Source organism: Leptinotarsa decemlineata, unplaced genomic scaffold, assembly GCF_025532065.1.
Source record: "Leptinotarsa decemlineata unplaced genomic scaffold, Ldec_3_MD MMD2_tig00000008_RagTag_RagTag, whole genome shotgun sequence".
Lineage (NCBI taxonomy): Eukaryota > Metazoa > Arthropoda > Insecta > Coleoptera > Chrysomelidae > Leptinotarsa > Leptinotarsa decemlineata.
Window position 1 is genome coordinate 10,144,637 of NW_027412537.1, and position 17,568 is coordinate 10,162,204.

The 17,568-nt window shown below is 35.4% G+C and overlaps 1 protein-coding gene across 2 annotated transcripts in view; it reads right to left on the bottom strand.

The window, feature by feature from the left end:
* The window catches only part of Pi4KIIIalpha (Phosphatidylinositol 4-kinase III alpha), a 33,133-nt gene that overhangs the window by 8,817 nt on the left and 6,748 nt on the right, over nucleotides 1–17,568 (bottom strand). For both annotated transcript variants that reach the window (XM_074171047.1, XM_074171046.1), the window contains 15 exons: nucleotides 16,818–17,069; nucleotides 13,442–13,640; nucleotides 13,106–13,390; nucleotides 9,281–9,429; nucleotides 9,046–9,216; nucleotides 4,584–4,857; nucleotides 4,217–4,522; nucleotides 4,023–4,161; nucleotides 1,899–2,195; nucleotides 1,526–1,720; nucleotides 1,283–1,472; nucleotides 1,014–1,221; nucleotides 725–954; nucleotides 273–496; nucleotides 30–211 (listed from right to left, as the gene is read on the bottom strand). In XM_074171047.1, the coding sequence (XP_074027148.1) occupies nucleotides 30–211; nucleotides 273–496; nucleotides 725–954; nucleotides 1,014–1,221; nucleotides 1,283–1,472; nucleotides 1,526–1,720; nucleotides 1,899–2,195; nucleotides 4,023–4,161; nucleotides 4,217–4,522; nucleotides 4,584–4,857; nucleotides 9,046–9,216; nucleotides 9,281–9,429; nucleotides 13,106–13,390; nucleotides 13,442–13,640; nucleotides 16,818–17,069 (3,301 nt within the window). The remainder of the gene's footprint in view (nucleotides 1–29; nucleotides 212–272; nucleotides 497–724; nucleotides 955–1,013; nucleotides 1,222–1,282; nucleotides 1,473–1,525; nucleotides 1,721–1,898; nucleotides 2,196–4,022; nucleotides 4,162–4,216; nucleotides 4,523–4,583; nucleotides 4,858–9,045; nucleotides 9,217–9,280; nucleotides 9,430–13,105; nucleotides 13,391–13,441; nucleotides 13,641–16,817; nucleotides 17,070–17,568) is intronic.

Below are 17,568 nucleotides of genomic sequence, written 5' to 3' on the forward strand. Positions count from 1 at the left end.
CTTTCATGGACCTAACTTTAAATACAGACCTTGTCGGTAAGTACACAGCAAGAGCTGGCGATATATCCCAAGCCAATCGTGTATAGTCATGCCACTGCTTTTCAGTAATTGTTTTTGCTCGCCATGAAGCTAAATTTTCTTCTCCCGGTATAGACAGCTCTGGACGGAACGTTGGATTATGCCACACCACTAAAAACTCTATTTCCACAGCCTGGAAGAAATGATAACTGGTGAAAATTCTTTGATAATAACGATTTTTCACTTGGGCTTACCATTAATTCAAGTATCAAATTCCTTTTCTTCAAATAGCACTTGACAAAGTTGTCAGCAACAGGAACCCTTTTAGACTTTGCGGATCTTCTGCTTAAAGTGGCTGTACTGTTGGACAGTGGTACGGTGTTTATCCAACCGGTATTTGGTTTATTGAAATCGCTAGGTTTGGCAAGTTCATTGTTGTTTATTGTCGAAAGAGGAGTTGTTGGCCCTAAATCTAAATCTGAAAGTCAAATTTATGAATGTTAGCGTCAGTGTACGAACCCCCACACCTGACACCAATTCATGTAGTTCACTGAAAATTCTGATTTTAGTTTGCTTTCAAGTAAAATGATCCTGAAGATGTTACCGAGCATCTACCAGAGGATTTATTTCACAGGCCAGGTCACACAATAAGTGTGACTAAACAGTCTCATGTATAAAATAATTTACATATATTGATTTTTCTCACCTCCGACGTCGCTAGCTTTAAGGTACTTCTTATCCGAATGTAGGGTTTGCCAAAACCTCACCAAAGTAGTGATATCTTCTCGAAGTTCTCCTGGATTCTGAATTGGACACGTCACAGGTTTACAAAAATAATCCAAGCAGCTGCAGTATATTCTCTCTCTTAACACGTTTTTAGCTAGACTTTTTGGCAGTATGTCGCCTTGTAATAAAGATAAACCGCAAGATAATAGCCTGAAAGAGGGAATAAGCTACCGCCAAGAAGTCATTTTATGAATGATTAGATCACGCACTTGAACCGAATACCGATGGCTGAAACATGTCTGGTTTGTGGAGGAGGATCTGAACCAACATACATTGCAAGAGAATGATGTATCAAACTAGCAATCATCTCGACTTTCTCATAACTGCTGTACTTTATAGTTTCAACGAGTTCACAAATAAATTGCACCCAGATCCCATGTGGTTTGACAAAGGGTGGATCAGGTTCCAAATAGCAACCTGAAATATATTCACTGACACATTGCTGTGTTCGGATAGCAATTTTACTTGTATACTTTACCTTCATATGCTGCTAATGGACTAGTTTGAAGCCTGGATACAGAGAACAAACCTAAACGTTTCTGAACAGTACACTTCCAAGCCGACACCATTTCCTGTAAAAATCTCACTTCCAATTCTGGTTTAGAGGTTATCAGCCACTGCCAACATTCAACTGCAGTTCGCATTGCTTCGACAGTGAACAATTCAACCTAAAAATATGTTGGAAATCAAACTAGAACTTGGAGCACGAAAAGTGTTTTACTTGTGACCAAGCGATGCAGTGTAGTAGGTTTCTGTTCAGCTCGGAGGTCGAAATCAAGAGTGCAGTTGCCTGCCAGAGAGCATCTCTATGTAAAGCGTCAGATCTGTCCTTACACGCACTCCATACTCTCTTGAGAATGAGTTCCACGAGGGAGTTACCGTCATCTTTTCCAAAGATGGTCTGCATTCCGATTACCTTAAGAGATTATTCAATTATACACATATCATGAGTGTAGATCGTCACAAACTTAAAACCTGTTCGAGATATCCCACCTTTTCAAACAACCTCTGATTTTCTTATTTGAAAAACACCCAATAATGAATTATAAGAGCTCAGCCCTTTTAAAAAAATTATATTACTAACTCATTCTCACCTCTCCAATATATTTGGATCTCATTGCCGAAGTCGATATTAATTTTGAGGAATCGCTTTTAACACATTTCGGTCTCTTTTCCAAAGTGTTAGTGCTCAAGGGGGCGCTATATAAGTTTGGTGGACCCCATTGAAGCACCGATTCTAGTGCCATGGATAAACCGGTATGATGCCACATACCCGAAATGGGTATCTGATTGATGTATTCTTGAACGTGTGACCTTGTCCACTGCGGAGCCCACTTCATGGCCTCTCTTATTATACGCTCTGAATTTGCAGCAAAATCCTTGACAATGCTCTGAAAGTGAAGAATATTAAAAAAAAAACTGATTAATAGAGTGTTGGCTAGTTCTATTCAATGGGAAATGTTCCTCCTGACGAAAATCAAGTAGTGTTCATAAAAGAGCTCTAAAACAACGCATTTTAAACTTATCATTTCAACCTTTTTCTTTAGAAAATTATTTAAATACTTAAAAAAGAGGAATGAAATAATGAATTCAACATTTAAAGGAATTCGTTTCTATTTCACTATATGGCAACATCCGTTATAGCTATTAAAGGACAATGAATCTGTTACCTGCATGAGACAAACAAAGATGACATATTTCAGAGGCGTGCTGTTCTGTTTACTTATGTTCCGAGTTCCGAGACATTCTGTGACATGACATTTTGTGCACCTAACCTATCTTCCTCTATATAAATAAATGACAAAACAACTGTTGTTTATGTGGCTTGTGGAGGTGGTATTGAACTATAATTTATATTTTGCCTTAATTGTTTATTTATGAAGATAATTTTCCTTTTTTAAAGTAGAATATCTAGGTATGTATAAACTATTTCAACTTGATATAGGCGCTGTTGTCAATATGTGAATTAGAAACAAATCCCTTTAAAAATTAAAACCCAACATTTGAAACATCAATTTGAATACTTTCCGAAGTGAATTTGAAAAACTCATGAATTAAACTCAACTTTATTTTGTTCAAACTTGCATTTGCTGTAATAACCCAAATTGAGGAACATTCCCCATTATAGAAGAATATTCTTCTGTTATTCCCAATTGTAACCAATATAACCATTCAACAAGATAAACAGGCAATCTAAAAGTAATGAAAATGAATAAAGCTATCAAATTTCACAAAGGCTTTAAAAAATTTAATGAAAACTGTACATATTCTCTAATATGCGTTTTTATGTGTTCGCTGTTGATGATCATTTTTTGAAAATCACAATCTCAAGCCTTTGTAAAACACAGAATTGCTTATCAGTGTCAAGTTTAGTGATTTTGAATGGATTAGCCTGTCATGTAACATATGATTTACTACTCTCGGTATATTTGGACCAATTTTTTTATACCAGACTTGCTGTCTCGAGAATGAATATTAATACCACTGTTTATATGTTTATTGAATAATGGCCTACAGTTTATTGAGTAATGGCCTTAACTGACAAAGTTAAGGCCTAAAACAATCTTGAGTTAAGGTAAAGTAAAACACACACACAGAAATAAGAAATGGAACAATAAGTCGACACCGACATTATACTAGAATGTCTCATATCTACAATATATAAAATTTAGCACATGAGAAACATCTTACAACATATTAATAGAAAGACTTGAAGTTAGAATGCGTCATTATAAAATTCTTGTAAACTATAATCGGGTTTATCCAACAGGAGAGCTTTTAATTCCTTTCTGGAATGTTCTACTGAACATATTTCTTCAATGTGTAATTCAATATTCATATATTTGAGAGTATTTGTTTCGGATGGGCTTTTTCTTCCAGTTTGTATTCAAAAGAAACTTCTGTCTTTATGAAGAGCCTCTTTTGAACTTAATTACTTTCTCTACCAAGCATGTTACCAAAAGCATTAAATGTAATCTGAATCCCATACCTGACACCATTTAGTGTTTTTCAATGAATACAAATACATTCAGTCAAATTATATTGACTGAAATCTCCCAAGGGTATTGCAATAATTTTTCATTCATCAAATAAAGGAAAGCACTTCTCTAAGAGACAGTGTATTCTCTACGGAAAAAATCTAGTAGCAGATAAATAGAAGAATGATTTGGAGAAATGGATTCAATATGTATGCCAATTATCTATTTGGAAAATCTTACCTCCCTTGCCTCCAAAGTATCCATCAGCTGAATTGAATAGGGAGTTTGAGGAATTCGGAGAGTAGGAGTTTCTTGATTCGGGTCGATTTGCAATGAGTATGACAAAACTTGTAAAATATCCAGCATGGTCCAAAGAACCCTGGAACCAAAAACTTTCAAGATTGTTTTCATCATGTATTTCATCGAATTCCCACCTTCTGCTCCATAACAAATGCGGAAATTTATCCACCAAACTGGCCAGAAACTTGTCGGAAACTCTTCGGATCTGCTTGTGTTGGTGATTGAAGTTGACTAAAAGGAACTGGGCATGTTGTTCGAGGTCCACCTCCCTATCTTCGTTCTTCGGTTTGTCCTTCATCACTTCCAAGAATTTTTCAAAGACTCTTTCGCTCACGGAAGAAACGCAGTTCCACATTCCAGCTTTGTCCTTCTGCAGTGCAGAATCACTCAAGTAGTCGGATATTATGGGTACCAAACTAGGTTCGCCTGAATGTTGAACTCTGGAAATATTTCAAAGTGTTCTCAATTTGCTGAAGATTCAAATACTTCATGTTCACTAACCTCAAAGTTTCGACCCAAAAAACGCTTAATAAAAACGTGCACTGGGCAAATGACAGCTTATTTATGTAAGCAGTTGCGTCTGCAGGATGCTTCAGTAAATCTAATATTTGCGTTCTTAACTCATGGAGTTCATTTACTGAGACACTGTCATTTCTCACTGCGCTGGTGTATTGCAACTCTCGCATTTCTGACCTGCTCGAAGTGGGAGACACCAAAGCTGGAGATTTCACAGCTATCTCTTTTACTCCTTCGTACCATTCTACTGGCCACAAGCCTTGAAATACAAACAGTCAACTAGAAAGTTGAAGCCACACATTCAATATTTGACAAAAATCAATAATAACACCAATAGTAGCAAAACTGAAAATGTAATTTTTTGGAACTGAGACTTCATTCAACCTTGAAATTATATCTTTTACAACATACATCTTTGTCCCCTCCTGCGAATTGAAGATCTTCATATTCTGGAAGAAGCAGCACAAAAGCATTTTGAAGTCCATTCATCTCAACAAAACTATTCAGAATACAGTGAACTTAGATCCAGATGCAAACTCCTCTCTAAAGAGTGCTATAAAAATTACGTGACAGACACCAAATCACACATACTATCATTTATTTTTCTGGAGATATGTTAACTCAAAAAGGAAGTATAATTCTATACGTAACAAAATGCATTTAAACAACACTCACGTAAACTCTGGTCAAGGTATCGCTAATTTGTTCGCTGACTACTCAGACGCCACCTATCAATTACCCATCATACCTAATTTCCATATCAAAATATCTGGAATATATAATAAACTTTGTCATACTTGTGATGCACTGTTTGGAACCTTTGGTGTAGTAATGAATATTAAATAGAAAGATAGAACTCCTGTTATATTCAAACTATATCATTCTGCAGCTTCACACTTTCATATGCCACACATTTATTTAAAATATATTGACTACCTACATATTATCAGGGCCGTTTTTAACCTATTCGAGGCCCTGGGCATATTAGGATAATATGACTTTGTCAGAACACTATTTTGTTGGAATAGACAAAAAAAGTAGATAAACAAGGTTAAATATTTATTTTTATTAACAATCACATGAAACGAATAGATAAATGTAATATAGTCCACAAAAGTGATTTAGGGGTATGGAAAAATTACTTTAACCAATATTTTATTGAATTTGGTCATTATTACGCCTTGGTCAAAGACGAAACGGACTGGTTTAAGTTTGACGATAGTCGTGTCATGAAGTGTTCTGGCGATGTATTGAATCTATTGGAGCCTCTGGAGACACCCTACATTTTGTTTTATGAGAGATAGGACATTGGTAGATAAAGATTTTCAGATGATGTGGTGTTGCAGGTTTTTCCGGGTTTTCCTGCAGCTGAAAAAACAAATGCGCCACTGGATTCAATGAGGTCGCCCCGTAGCGCCAATTAATTTTGATTGTTGTTTTTATTTTTATCGATGTTTTATAATCACAGAATTACATTCAACAATAATTAGTAAGAATTAAATATTGTTGTATTAGATATTGCACTAAAGATAAAAACATATTAATGTATTGTATTTTATAACAGTGAATAAGAGAAATCGCGGTTGGTAACAGGAGTCCCTAGTGGGCCGGTCGGGTCCACATTTTGTTGCAGGTAGCATAGTTGTAGTGGACGACTGGGAGGGCTGTTGGACGAGAGTATAAGAAGTGGAGGCCTCGTAGATTTTAGTCAGTTAGGTTCGAGAGTTGGTTTGGAGAGTTTGATTTCAATTTTATATGTAATTTCTTAATTAAATTAATTGGTTAATTCAAACTTGGAACTTCATACTTCGCTTCGTTCAGTCAATTTGAATTGAGCGAGTCACACACACTTGAAATGTGTATGTGCTTAGTATACCATTATATATTCAAATTTATCTAAGCATGCTGAAGTCGGAAATCCTAATTTTTGGGCGATAGTAGAATAACTTCGCGTATATAAAAGCTAGTGAGTTGGTATTGTAGTCAGTAATTTAGGTTCGATTTCTTCGAATCATATAAGTTTATTGGTAATAAATATTGGTTATCGTTTGGTGATCTGACAGAAACTAGGGATTTTGTATTTGATCTGAGGGGGGCCTCTATCGATCGCGGAGCCCGGGGCACTTGCCCAAAGTGCCCATTGGGACAGAGGGGTCTGCATATTACTTGAAAAAAAAAAGATTCTATCAAACCGTTTCATTTTCTGCATATTTGAATAGTATATTTATTCAACAAGCCGCACGATGTTCAAAATTTGCGTTATACAATCACACGTGTGTGGAAGGTTATCTGCACAAGTAGCGCATGATCCTTTGCTACGACCCACTTCAAACCACATATTTTACAACTCAATGGCTAATTATGACTGCAGAAATGTATATTGACGGGTACATTGCAGGTACATCATCTTCAATTTTCACTGACTTTTCTATTATTTTAGTAATAGATATTTCACTGAAAGATGATGTAATATGAAAAATATAAGCAACCATAATTTATAAAGCCTTATAGATGTGGTGGTGTAGTACAATGATAGATGGATAAATATTTTCATTTGACCACATTATGTATACACATTTGTAGCAAGTCGTACAGAATACACAATTTGAAGTTACACAATAAGAAGAAAAAAAAATACATGTACATATATACACATATACATAAATATGTAATAGATGAGTTACAAATACAGATAAAAAACAATTAGGCCTTGGAGTAAACATATCACAGCAGGTTAGGAGAATAGAAGTCATAGCGGGATTATCACTCTCATGTCAACTCATAATTTATATAATTCAGTTGGCAGTTCTTAAATTCATCGGGAGAAGAGAATGCGTTATTATTGAAAAATGCTTTAATTATCCTCTCGAACTTTTTTTGCTCAAATTTTTAATGTAGGCGGGAAGTTTATTGAAGAGGTTCAAGTCGAGCGAATTTTTGGTCGAGGGAGTGAGTCTATATCGCGGATTGATCAACTGATTGTTTCTTGTATTATAATTATGCGTATCGGAGTGAGTTTGGTAGGTACCGATGTTCTTGTGGATCTGTGACAAGCAATATAAAATATACGCTGAATATAGTGACATAATTTTGAATTCGGTAAAGTCGTTTCTACAAGATGGTCTTTTTCTGTATTCGGAGAACTTTAAGTGAGAGACTAGTGTGTATCAGTCTATTGATCAAACTGCCCCGGCTTCAAATACAGGCCAAGTCAAGAATTTTTACTTTCTTTAGTTTGACAGAATGTGGGAATCGCAGTGTGGACACACAGTTAGTGTATGTGTACAGAATTTACAACTTCCTGGTTTGAAAAGTAGTACAGAATTATGATAATATGATAATATGTGTTGAACATAGATAAAATATATTCTATTCGAATGAAAAAAAAAGGAAAAAATGCTTTGCAAATAAACATTTGAACTTCAAAAACATCACTGATTTAAATTGAAAGGGTATATTTTTAGGAGAGATTAATTTTTGGGAAAGAAAGGTTTTGACTTTCTACTTTTAATACTTATACAGGGCTTTTCATGATGAGCGTTAATTAGCCGTTTCTGGCAAACTATTCAACGGATCAACCTGAAAATTCCACAGTATGCATAAGTCAATATGACCTACACGCCTAAAATATTTTAGACGAAGTGGCGTTGTCGCTTCTACTATAAAGTAGCAGCTTCTTTGATTTTTCAAATGGAACACCCCGTATATATTATGATTCATTATCACTTTGTCAACAAATTCATATACTATTTCCCTATACCTATCTATTACCGTTTAGAAGATATAAATTGATTTCGATATTTTTTTACCAAACATGAACTTTTATAAATGCTGATAATCTTGAACTCTCTTGCACTAAAACGATCAAATTTGAAATGGAGTGGAGTGATACTATGAGGATCTTCACTCCGAGTCATATTTTCATTTGCCTCATACAGGGTCTTCAAAAAATGCAGATACTTTGATCTCATGAAAAAATGAGTGGAACTCAATTTTTTCAAATGGAACACCCTGTATATTTCAACATTTTTGAGCGCTACATCCAATTTTAGATTAAATAGTTAAATAGCTAATTAACGCTCATCATGAAAAGCCCTGTATAAAAAAAATAATGTTTCAAAAGTATTTCTTTTTTTGTGTAATTCAATATGTATATGAAAGTAGTTGTTACAAGTGGGATTTTTCTTCCAGTTTGTGTCTGAAAGTTACATCTTCTGCACATCTTTACAAATTGTTCAATTTGAAATCAATTGATTAAAAAAAATCTGTTTTTACGTTTATCAGATATTGCACCCCTACGAACTGTACGAACGACAACCCTCAGAAGTAGAAACTTGTGCGAGCTAAGGATTAACGAAGTCTTACTTTTTAACGTGTGATTCCTTTCTTTGGAAGATTCCCACGTCACCAATTTCTTACAGACCAATTAATTTTTATGATAACATACCTGAATCGAAAGCTGTGAAACCCATTATCACGCAATATAGCCAAAAGTCTCTGAACAACTTGTGGATTCGCGGTTTAGGATTCTTTATGGGAGGCAACCGCCTGAGTAACACTGCTATGACAGGTATCAAAACTCCTAGGTTTCCTGCTGAACTTGATGCCTTCAGAGCACCTTCAACAAAACAACATTTCACCCTCAACCAGGTTAAAGGCCAAAAATAATAATAAATCTTTACCAGGTGATTTGTCGCTAGCTCTTTTTCCCTCCAAACCTAGTTGTACAAATAGTTCTAGCAAACGGCCCAATAATTCAATCATTTGAGGTTCACCTTGTATATTATCGGCGATGTTTGCCAGGGCGTTCATAACTGGCCTCGATACATGTCTGAAAAATAGAAGCAGAAAAACCATTCAACTAGTCATCGGAGGTCTCAAATCTAAAATGTGTTCGGGGTGCTTTGATGTGACGGTGACATTGAATTAGTTAGGATGTGTAGCTACTGAACTCTTTGAATCTTATTTGGAGTGCTTCTGATGTGACAGAACTGCAATCAGTTTTAGTTATTCATAAACGAGCTGTGTATTTTCTCTGTAAGACAAAATCATGAAATTCTTGCAGACCACTTTTTGAAGAAAGAAAAATTCTTACTGTAATAGAGATTTTTATTACTAAAACTATATTTCATAGTAATGAGTGATTTTTTTGCTGGTATCTTTTTGGCAACACTGTTTTTGACAGATCACGAGTGAATAATGTCTTGTGCCATTGTCAAACTTGTTCAGTTTGGTCTATAATTTAACCATGAATCGACTTACGAATGAACAACGCTTGCAAATTATTGAATTTTATTATCAAAATTCATGCTCGGTGAAGAAAGTGCATCGTGCACTTCTTCCAATTTATGGGCAGTTTCGTCGGCCTACTGAGGGAGCTATTCGGAAGCTTGTGACTAAATTTCGAACCCAGTTTACGTTATTGGACACGCATACGTAGAGTGAGGACCAAAGAAAATATTGCGGCTGTATCTACCAGTGTTCGTGATGACCATGAAATGTCGATTCGCCGCCGTTCGCAGCAATTTGGCCTCTGTTACTCCACTACGTGGAAAATTTTGCAAAAGGATTTGGGTGTAAAACCTTATAAGATACAGCTGGTGCAAGAATTGAAGCCACACGACCCCCCACAACGTCTAACATTTGGTGAATGGGCGCTGGCAAAGTTGGAGGAAGATCCACATTTTTATCGAAAAATTGTGTTCAGCGAAGAGGGTCATTTCTGGTTGAATGGATACGTTAACAAGCAAAATTGCCGCATCTGGAGTGAAGACCAGCCAAAAGTATTGCAAGAGCTACCGATGCATCCCGAAAAAGTCACTGTTTGGTGTGGATTATGGGTCGGTGGCATCATCGGGCCGTACTTCTTCAAAGACGACAATGACCGGAACGTTACTGTGAATGGCGTGCGCTACCGTGCGATGATTGACGACTTTTTGTTGCCCAAAATGGAACAATTGGACATGCCTGACATGTAGTTTCAACAAGACGGTGCCACATGCCACACGGCACACGAAACATTGGCATAATTAAGAGCCGCTTTTGGTGAACAGTTTATCTTACGTTTGGGGCCTGTCAATTGGCCGCCTAGATCTTGTGATTTAACGCCTTTGGATTATTTCTTCTGGGGTCATGTTAAGGCTCATGTCTACAGGGATAAACCAGCAAGGACTGACGCTCTGGAAGCATTTAAACGTGAAATACCGGTCGATATGTTAGAGAGAGTGTGTCAAAATTGGACCTTGCGCATGGGCCCTCTAAAGCGGAACCGCGGACAACATTTGCATGAAATCATCTTCAAACATTAAATTATATTGATCGTTCTATCGATTCCAATAGAGATTTCATCAATTTTTTTAAATTTTTTGTGTTGTTTTGAAAATCAAATTCTATACCTCTTAAAAAATCACATCAAACTTCAATCACTATACGAGGTCTGTTAAAAAAATAAGGTGAATGTTCAAATTTCGCGGACTCTACGTACATTCGATTAGCGATTTTTTATGTTGGTATACTAGCCTCAAATATATGTTCACAGTTTCAGGTGTTTTGCATGTTGTTGTTGATGAGAGGCATAGAAATCAAAAGTGTTTTGTGTGTTCGGCGATTTTCTGCTATCGGAAAAAAAAGGATCCAAGAATTTGAATAAAATTTTGTGTAGAAATTAAATTAAGTGCTCAAAAACAATTCTCTCAGGACAAAAGTCTAAAAAGCACGACAAAACTTCACAAAGCACGACGAAAGTCCAAAAAGCACGACGAAAGTCCAAAAAGTACGACGAAAGTCCAAACATCACGATAAGCACGACAAATGACCAAAAAGCGCGACAAATGACCAAAAAGTACGACAAAAGACCAAAAAGTACGACAAAAGTCCAAAAAGCACAACAAAAGTACAAAAAACACGACAAAAGTACAAAAAGCATGACAAAATTAAAAAAACACGATGAGAGTCCAAAAAGCACGACAAAAGTCCAAAAAGCACGACAAAAGAATAAACAGTACGACAAAAGACCAAAAAGTACGACAAAAGTCCAAAAAGCACGACAAAAGACCAAAAAGCACGACAAAAGACCAAAAAGTACGACAAAAGACCAAAAAGTACGACAAAAGACCAAAAAGTACGACAAAAGACCAAAAAGTATGAAGAAAGTCCAAAAAGCTCGACAAAAGTACAAAAAGCATGACAAAATTCAAAAAAACACGATGAGAGTCCAAAAAGCAGGATGAGAGTCCAAAAAGCACGACAAATGGTTCAAAAAGCACGACAAAAGGTCCAAAAAGCACGGTAAAAGCACGACAAAAGGTCCAAAAAGCACGGTAAAAGCACGACAAAAGGTCCAAAAAACACGGTAAAAGCACAACAAAAGGTCCAAAAAGCACGACAAAAGGTCCAAAAAGCACGGTAAAAGTCCAAAAAGCACGACAAAAGTCCAAAAAAGCACGACAAGTTCGATCAAATGTCAAGGTTTTGCTCACTGTTTTCTTCGATTACTGTGGCATAGTGCACCAGGAGTTCTTGCTACATGGTCGTACACACAATAATCTTGAAATTATACGCCGCTTGCGAGAAACAATACAAAGAAAACGTCCGTAATTTTGTGGAAAGGCAATTCATGACTTTTGCATCACAATCATGCACCTGCTCACTCGTCATTGCATGATTACGGTTCAACACCGTAATCATGCCTCAGCCACCGTATTCACAAAATTTGGCCCCCTGCGACTTTTTTCAGTTTCCAAGATTGAAAGGACTGCGTTTTGCGACGATTGAGGAGATAAAAATCGAATCGAGAGAGCTCACGGACATACCAAAAAATGCATATCAGATCTGCTTCAAGGATTCGAAAAGAGAGAGCACAAGTGTATTATATCTGAGAGGGATTACTTTGAAGGGGACAAAGGAAAAATCGATGAATAAATAAATATTTTTTGAGAAAAATTAAAATTCATTTATTCTTTTTAACAGACCTCGAACTATGTGCTATACTAATATGCCTATTCCAAAATCTTCTCCAATTAGAGATTATTTCATTAATAATGGGTTGAAAATAAAGGGTGGGCCATCGAAAAGTTGACATGGAGGTTTTGGGTACTAATCTTACAAATCCTAAAAAACGCTCAGACAGGTCGATTTTTATTGGGAGGATTTTTATTATGTCAAGTTTTCGATGGCCCACCCTGTATTCAATAACATTCTAGTACAGATAAGAGATGTATGGTATGAAATATTTTTTGTGAAAGAGCCTATTATAATTGTCAGTGATTTCCTTGTTTTCCTTTTTGGATTGAAGATGGTTTCAATGTTGTGTCTATCCATAATTGGACTAGAAAGGGTTGCCTACCTATCCTGAGAGGGCCAATCACCTTTCGAAAAACTATTCCACTTTTCACTCCAATTTTTCTTTTAGGAAAATTAGCTAATCAATGTAGATCAATAAAAATTGTTCACTCAGAGAACTGGGAAAGTGATTTATGTTGGTTTGAAATGCCAAGACAAATTCTTACCTATACTGGGCCTTTTCGCTAACTGAATTGTAAGCAGCACTTCCGCTCTCGACAGTTATCATGGTGAACATTTTCATGACAACTTCGTAGACATGTGGCTCGCACTGCGCTATTATCATGCACCCCAGCTGGTCAACTATCAACGTGTCCAAAGCAGAAGGTACTCTACAAAATCTCTGTTGGAAAAAATGTAAGATGGTGTCTGTCGTTTTCGGAGTGCCTTTCATCGAAATCGCCACATGCCCCAACATAATTACAATGTTTGTAGATATAAGTGTGGATTCACTGAAAAAAAAGTCTGTATTTATGGGGTATAAGAATATAATTGTGAGGTACCTGTCACTTTTTTCGGCTGTGAAAAGACGGTTAGAGACTGAAGCTACAAGAGCCCTGACACAATCTGGATCGAGGGCATGTGCTGCGCTTAACGCATAACAAAGATTTTCGATTGCAGCATCTCTCAGTTTCTCAAATGCAGATTGAACAGGAGAAACTGTGGTTTTAGGTGTTTCTGCTTTCAATTCTTTTCCTTGTGCTGAAAAACGCGTACTGTTTCATTGAAATCCCTGGATATTTAAATAAGTTGAAGTAAACTCATACTAAAGGATTTGGTTTTGATCGTTTTATCATCTGAATTTAATATTTATAATCTGAGAAAACATAAAAATATATTTCATGAGGTTTACCGGTCAAACATGAAGAAAGTTTGATTAGATTCAGGTATTTTCGACCACGAATCTGAAGACAAAACATGAGGTTCCGGTCTACTTTTAGAGAAAAAGCCACTCGTAAGTTAACAATACACCCACAGCACAATTTCCTGCGATATATTGCCTTCAAGATGCGTGTATACTATGACTATACTGCATTGGAATGCATTTTGAACATACCTTCTCTCGAGACTCGCAGAAAACATAGAGATTTAATACTTCTATACAAAATTATCAACGGACTGAATATCAGTCCCGAACTTCTCTCCGAAATATCTTTACATGTCCCCAGTCGTTCAACTAGAAAGGTGCAAACGTTTTACGTTTCTTTTCACGGATTTCATTATTCATATAACTGCTTTATTCCCAGAACTCTTAGATTGGCTTACTCTTTAAACAACCTTCAAATCTTTAATATATCAGTATCCCGCTTTAAAAATCATATTCTTCACTTAACCATCTAATACTCTCTGCTTGTGTTACTTGCCTGTAAGAATTATATTAGTTCATTTTGTTATACATTTTAATTTTTTCTTAATAATTTATTTGCTATCTTACTTCGGAATTGTATTATTGTTATAACTTACTTTTAATCCACTGTATTGTATCAAGTACTACATCACTGTACCACTTATATCTGAATTGGGCTTGCCCGTGTGTATATAAATGAATAAATAAATATATCATATACACCATATTCTTTACAGTTAACAATAAAATAAGTATATATCAGACATACACGTATCAAACCCACAATATAGAGACATTTAACAGTTACAATCATTCAGGAATTCTTCGCTACTGTAGTAACATTTGTCTATTAAGAAATTTTTAATGCTCCTATAGCACTGTCTGTCTGTTTGAATTTGTGTAATAGCTGACAGCGGCACATTGTAAAGGCTGACTGGATTATATAGTGGTGATTCTTTGAATGTGGTGGTTTTATGTCTAGGCACCTTCAATAAATTTCCATTACACGTTGGATATTCATATTGATGAGGTTTTTTTAAGCAGTGACTCGTTTTTTCTGGCGTAGTTCACACATTTATATATGTATATGCAGGGAGCTGGCATAAGCCTTTCTCTAATGAATACTGGCCTACAACTCTCTAAGTAGTTCACGCCAAATATCAGTCTCACAAGTGTTTTCTATAATACAAAGATCCTGGTGAAGTTTTTTGCACTTCCTCAAGACATAATATTGTAAGAAATTTGTGAATATGCCATTGCATAGTAGACACTCAGCAAACTTGACCTGCTTATACATTGCTGCATTTGTTTTATTGCAAAATATGCTTTGTTTAATTTACAACATTCACTATCAATATGTAAATCCCAAGTCAGTTGTTCATTCAATATTGTACCCAAAAATTCAACAACACTTACAACATCAATATCAAGTGAGTCACATATGTGATCTGGAATATTGCTCCTTCTGTTGTAGTGTTTGGTAGTGTTTAAGATGAGGTGGTTAAGTTGACACCATTCTAAGAATTTTTCAATCTCACTATTTTAGGAACTCACTTCTGTTATTAAAAATTGACACTTTCTTTTCAGGATCGCATCCTGTGAAATTTAATTCACCCATTTCAAATGTTTTCACAGAATAAAAAAAATTCTATTTTACCAAAATATTGCTTATATGGAATCAATTATAATGAAATCACCATTTCACTAGCGTTACTGTTGGTAATATCCTTCTAGGCTTCTCTGAAGAAGTTATTGTATAGTGAAACACATGTTGCGTTTAGTGAAAATCTCACAAACTGTTTCTTGAATAGAGTCTGAAGGGTTGAGACACTGGTTATGATTTACTACACAAACTACAAACATGGAACCAATTGTTGAAGGCTCAATTTCAGTACCCATATACATTTTACATCACATTGAGATTAACAATTTATTTTTCCAATTTTAGTTCTAAATTTTTGTGATATGCATACCCATAAATCTGGAATATTCTACTCTTGAGGTGCAATTGTCTGTCGTCCAACCACTGGAACTGAGATAACAATCCAAAGGTATTTCGGCACTCTTTAAAATATTGAACCATCTAACGCATCATCTACACTGTCCAGAACTAGCCAGTAAAAAGGGTTTTTATGTATCTTCACATTCAACAAGGAATAGAAGTACTTTTTTGTTACATTTTCTAAAACCAAATATGCACAAAACTCATATTTATCATGTTGAGATTAGCAAATCAAATTGAAAAAAGACTTCTTTGTGATTTTTTCTTTCACCAGATGTCTGTTAGATATCTTGATTTTCTTCAGTATGTTTGACTATTTTAAATTATTATTCAACGGCGATTTTCGTTTATTGCACTAGTATATAGATTTTCAATTTGAATTGTTATACAGGTTGAAAGTGAATTTAAGTTTATAATATAGTATACAAAATGCAAAATTCAAATATGCTCCTATAAACATGTCTTATAAATAAAATGTTTTTTTTTTATGAAGATAAACTTGTATTGATTTAATGAAAGAAAAGAAAACAACACATTTTTCAAAGCATCACTGTCAGCAGATACATTTATTTTTTATTTTGTATCAACATTTTCAAAAATTTGACTTTCGGCATTTCTTATCCTTTCTTTCGACTTTTTTTGCGAAGAAAATATATCACTGAATAAATATATAAATAAATATGAAACAAAAAAGTCCCTTGTAAAAGTATAATATAGAACACCTGCAGTGCTTGTGTTGCATACCATAAAAAACTTTCAAAGAAGTTGAAGGCTTTGTATGAAAAAATGGAAGTAGCATCAGGCGGTTGTGAAAAAAAAGTTTTAATTACCGGAGGTAAGTTCACAATTTTTTTTTTACTTTTGAGTGGCCAAATCTCCCAAACTAGACTGGAACGACAAGTTTTGACATCAGATTAGTCATCAGCGGCCAAAAAACACACGAGTCCAATTGCAAATTTTTCAAAAACTAATTCGAGTCAAAAAAACTAATATTCATAAAAAAATATATATCAAAGTGCACATTACTAACCTGTTATTTTCATATTTTCCTTATTGCCTTTCTCATTAGCTTGCTTATGTAATTTAGAAAGAATTGGCGAAGGAGTTATGAGAAAATCTCTAAGACAATATATGGAAGTAGATGCGATATTTGGAAATTTCTGTGCCAGTTTGCCCAGTCCTTCTAGACACACCATCAACAATGGCATATGTGCCAATACTAATTTGTAGCCATGATTCGAATTTATCTTTTCAGTTAGTCTTCCGCAAAGGCTGTCAGCGCCTAGAATATGATTCAATAAAAATACTCAACCTAAACCATATGATAAGGTATACTTCGAGAAATCAGGCAGGTGAAAAACATGTATGTTACGTTGACGAGTATTTGAACAACTTGAAAAAAAAAAGATGTTCAATTGACTATGTATGAATTCTTTTTTAAAGATAAATAGTTCACACTTTTTGAACCTTATATGACATGCCCAAGTTCTGGTTAAAATACCATATCCTTGCCTCTCATGTGAGACATACGATTTTGTATGTACGTGTGGCAGAATATTGAAGTGAAACCATCAGGCACCTCTACAACGCCTTCCATTTAGAAGATTACTCTCGAAGACCTTCCTACACATGAAAAGCTGAAAATAATTTCATTTGGTCGGGATGACCACGGAAAGACCAGTTTCGGAGTACTACCTTCTCGCCAGTGTCGGGCGTGTCTTTTCAGACGGACTTCATCTGAATATCCCGAACAAACGATATAGCTTCCAAATTATCATATA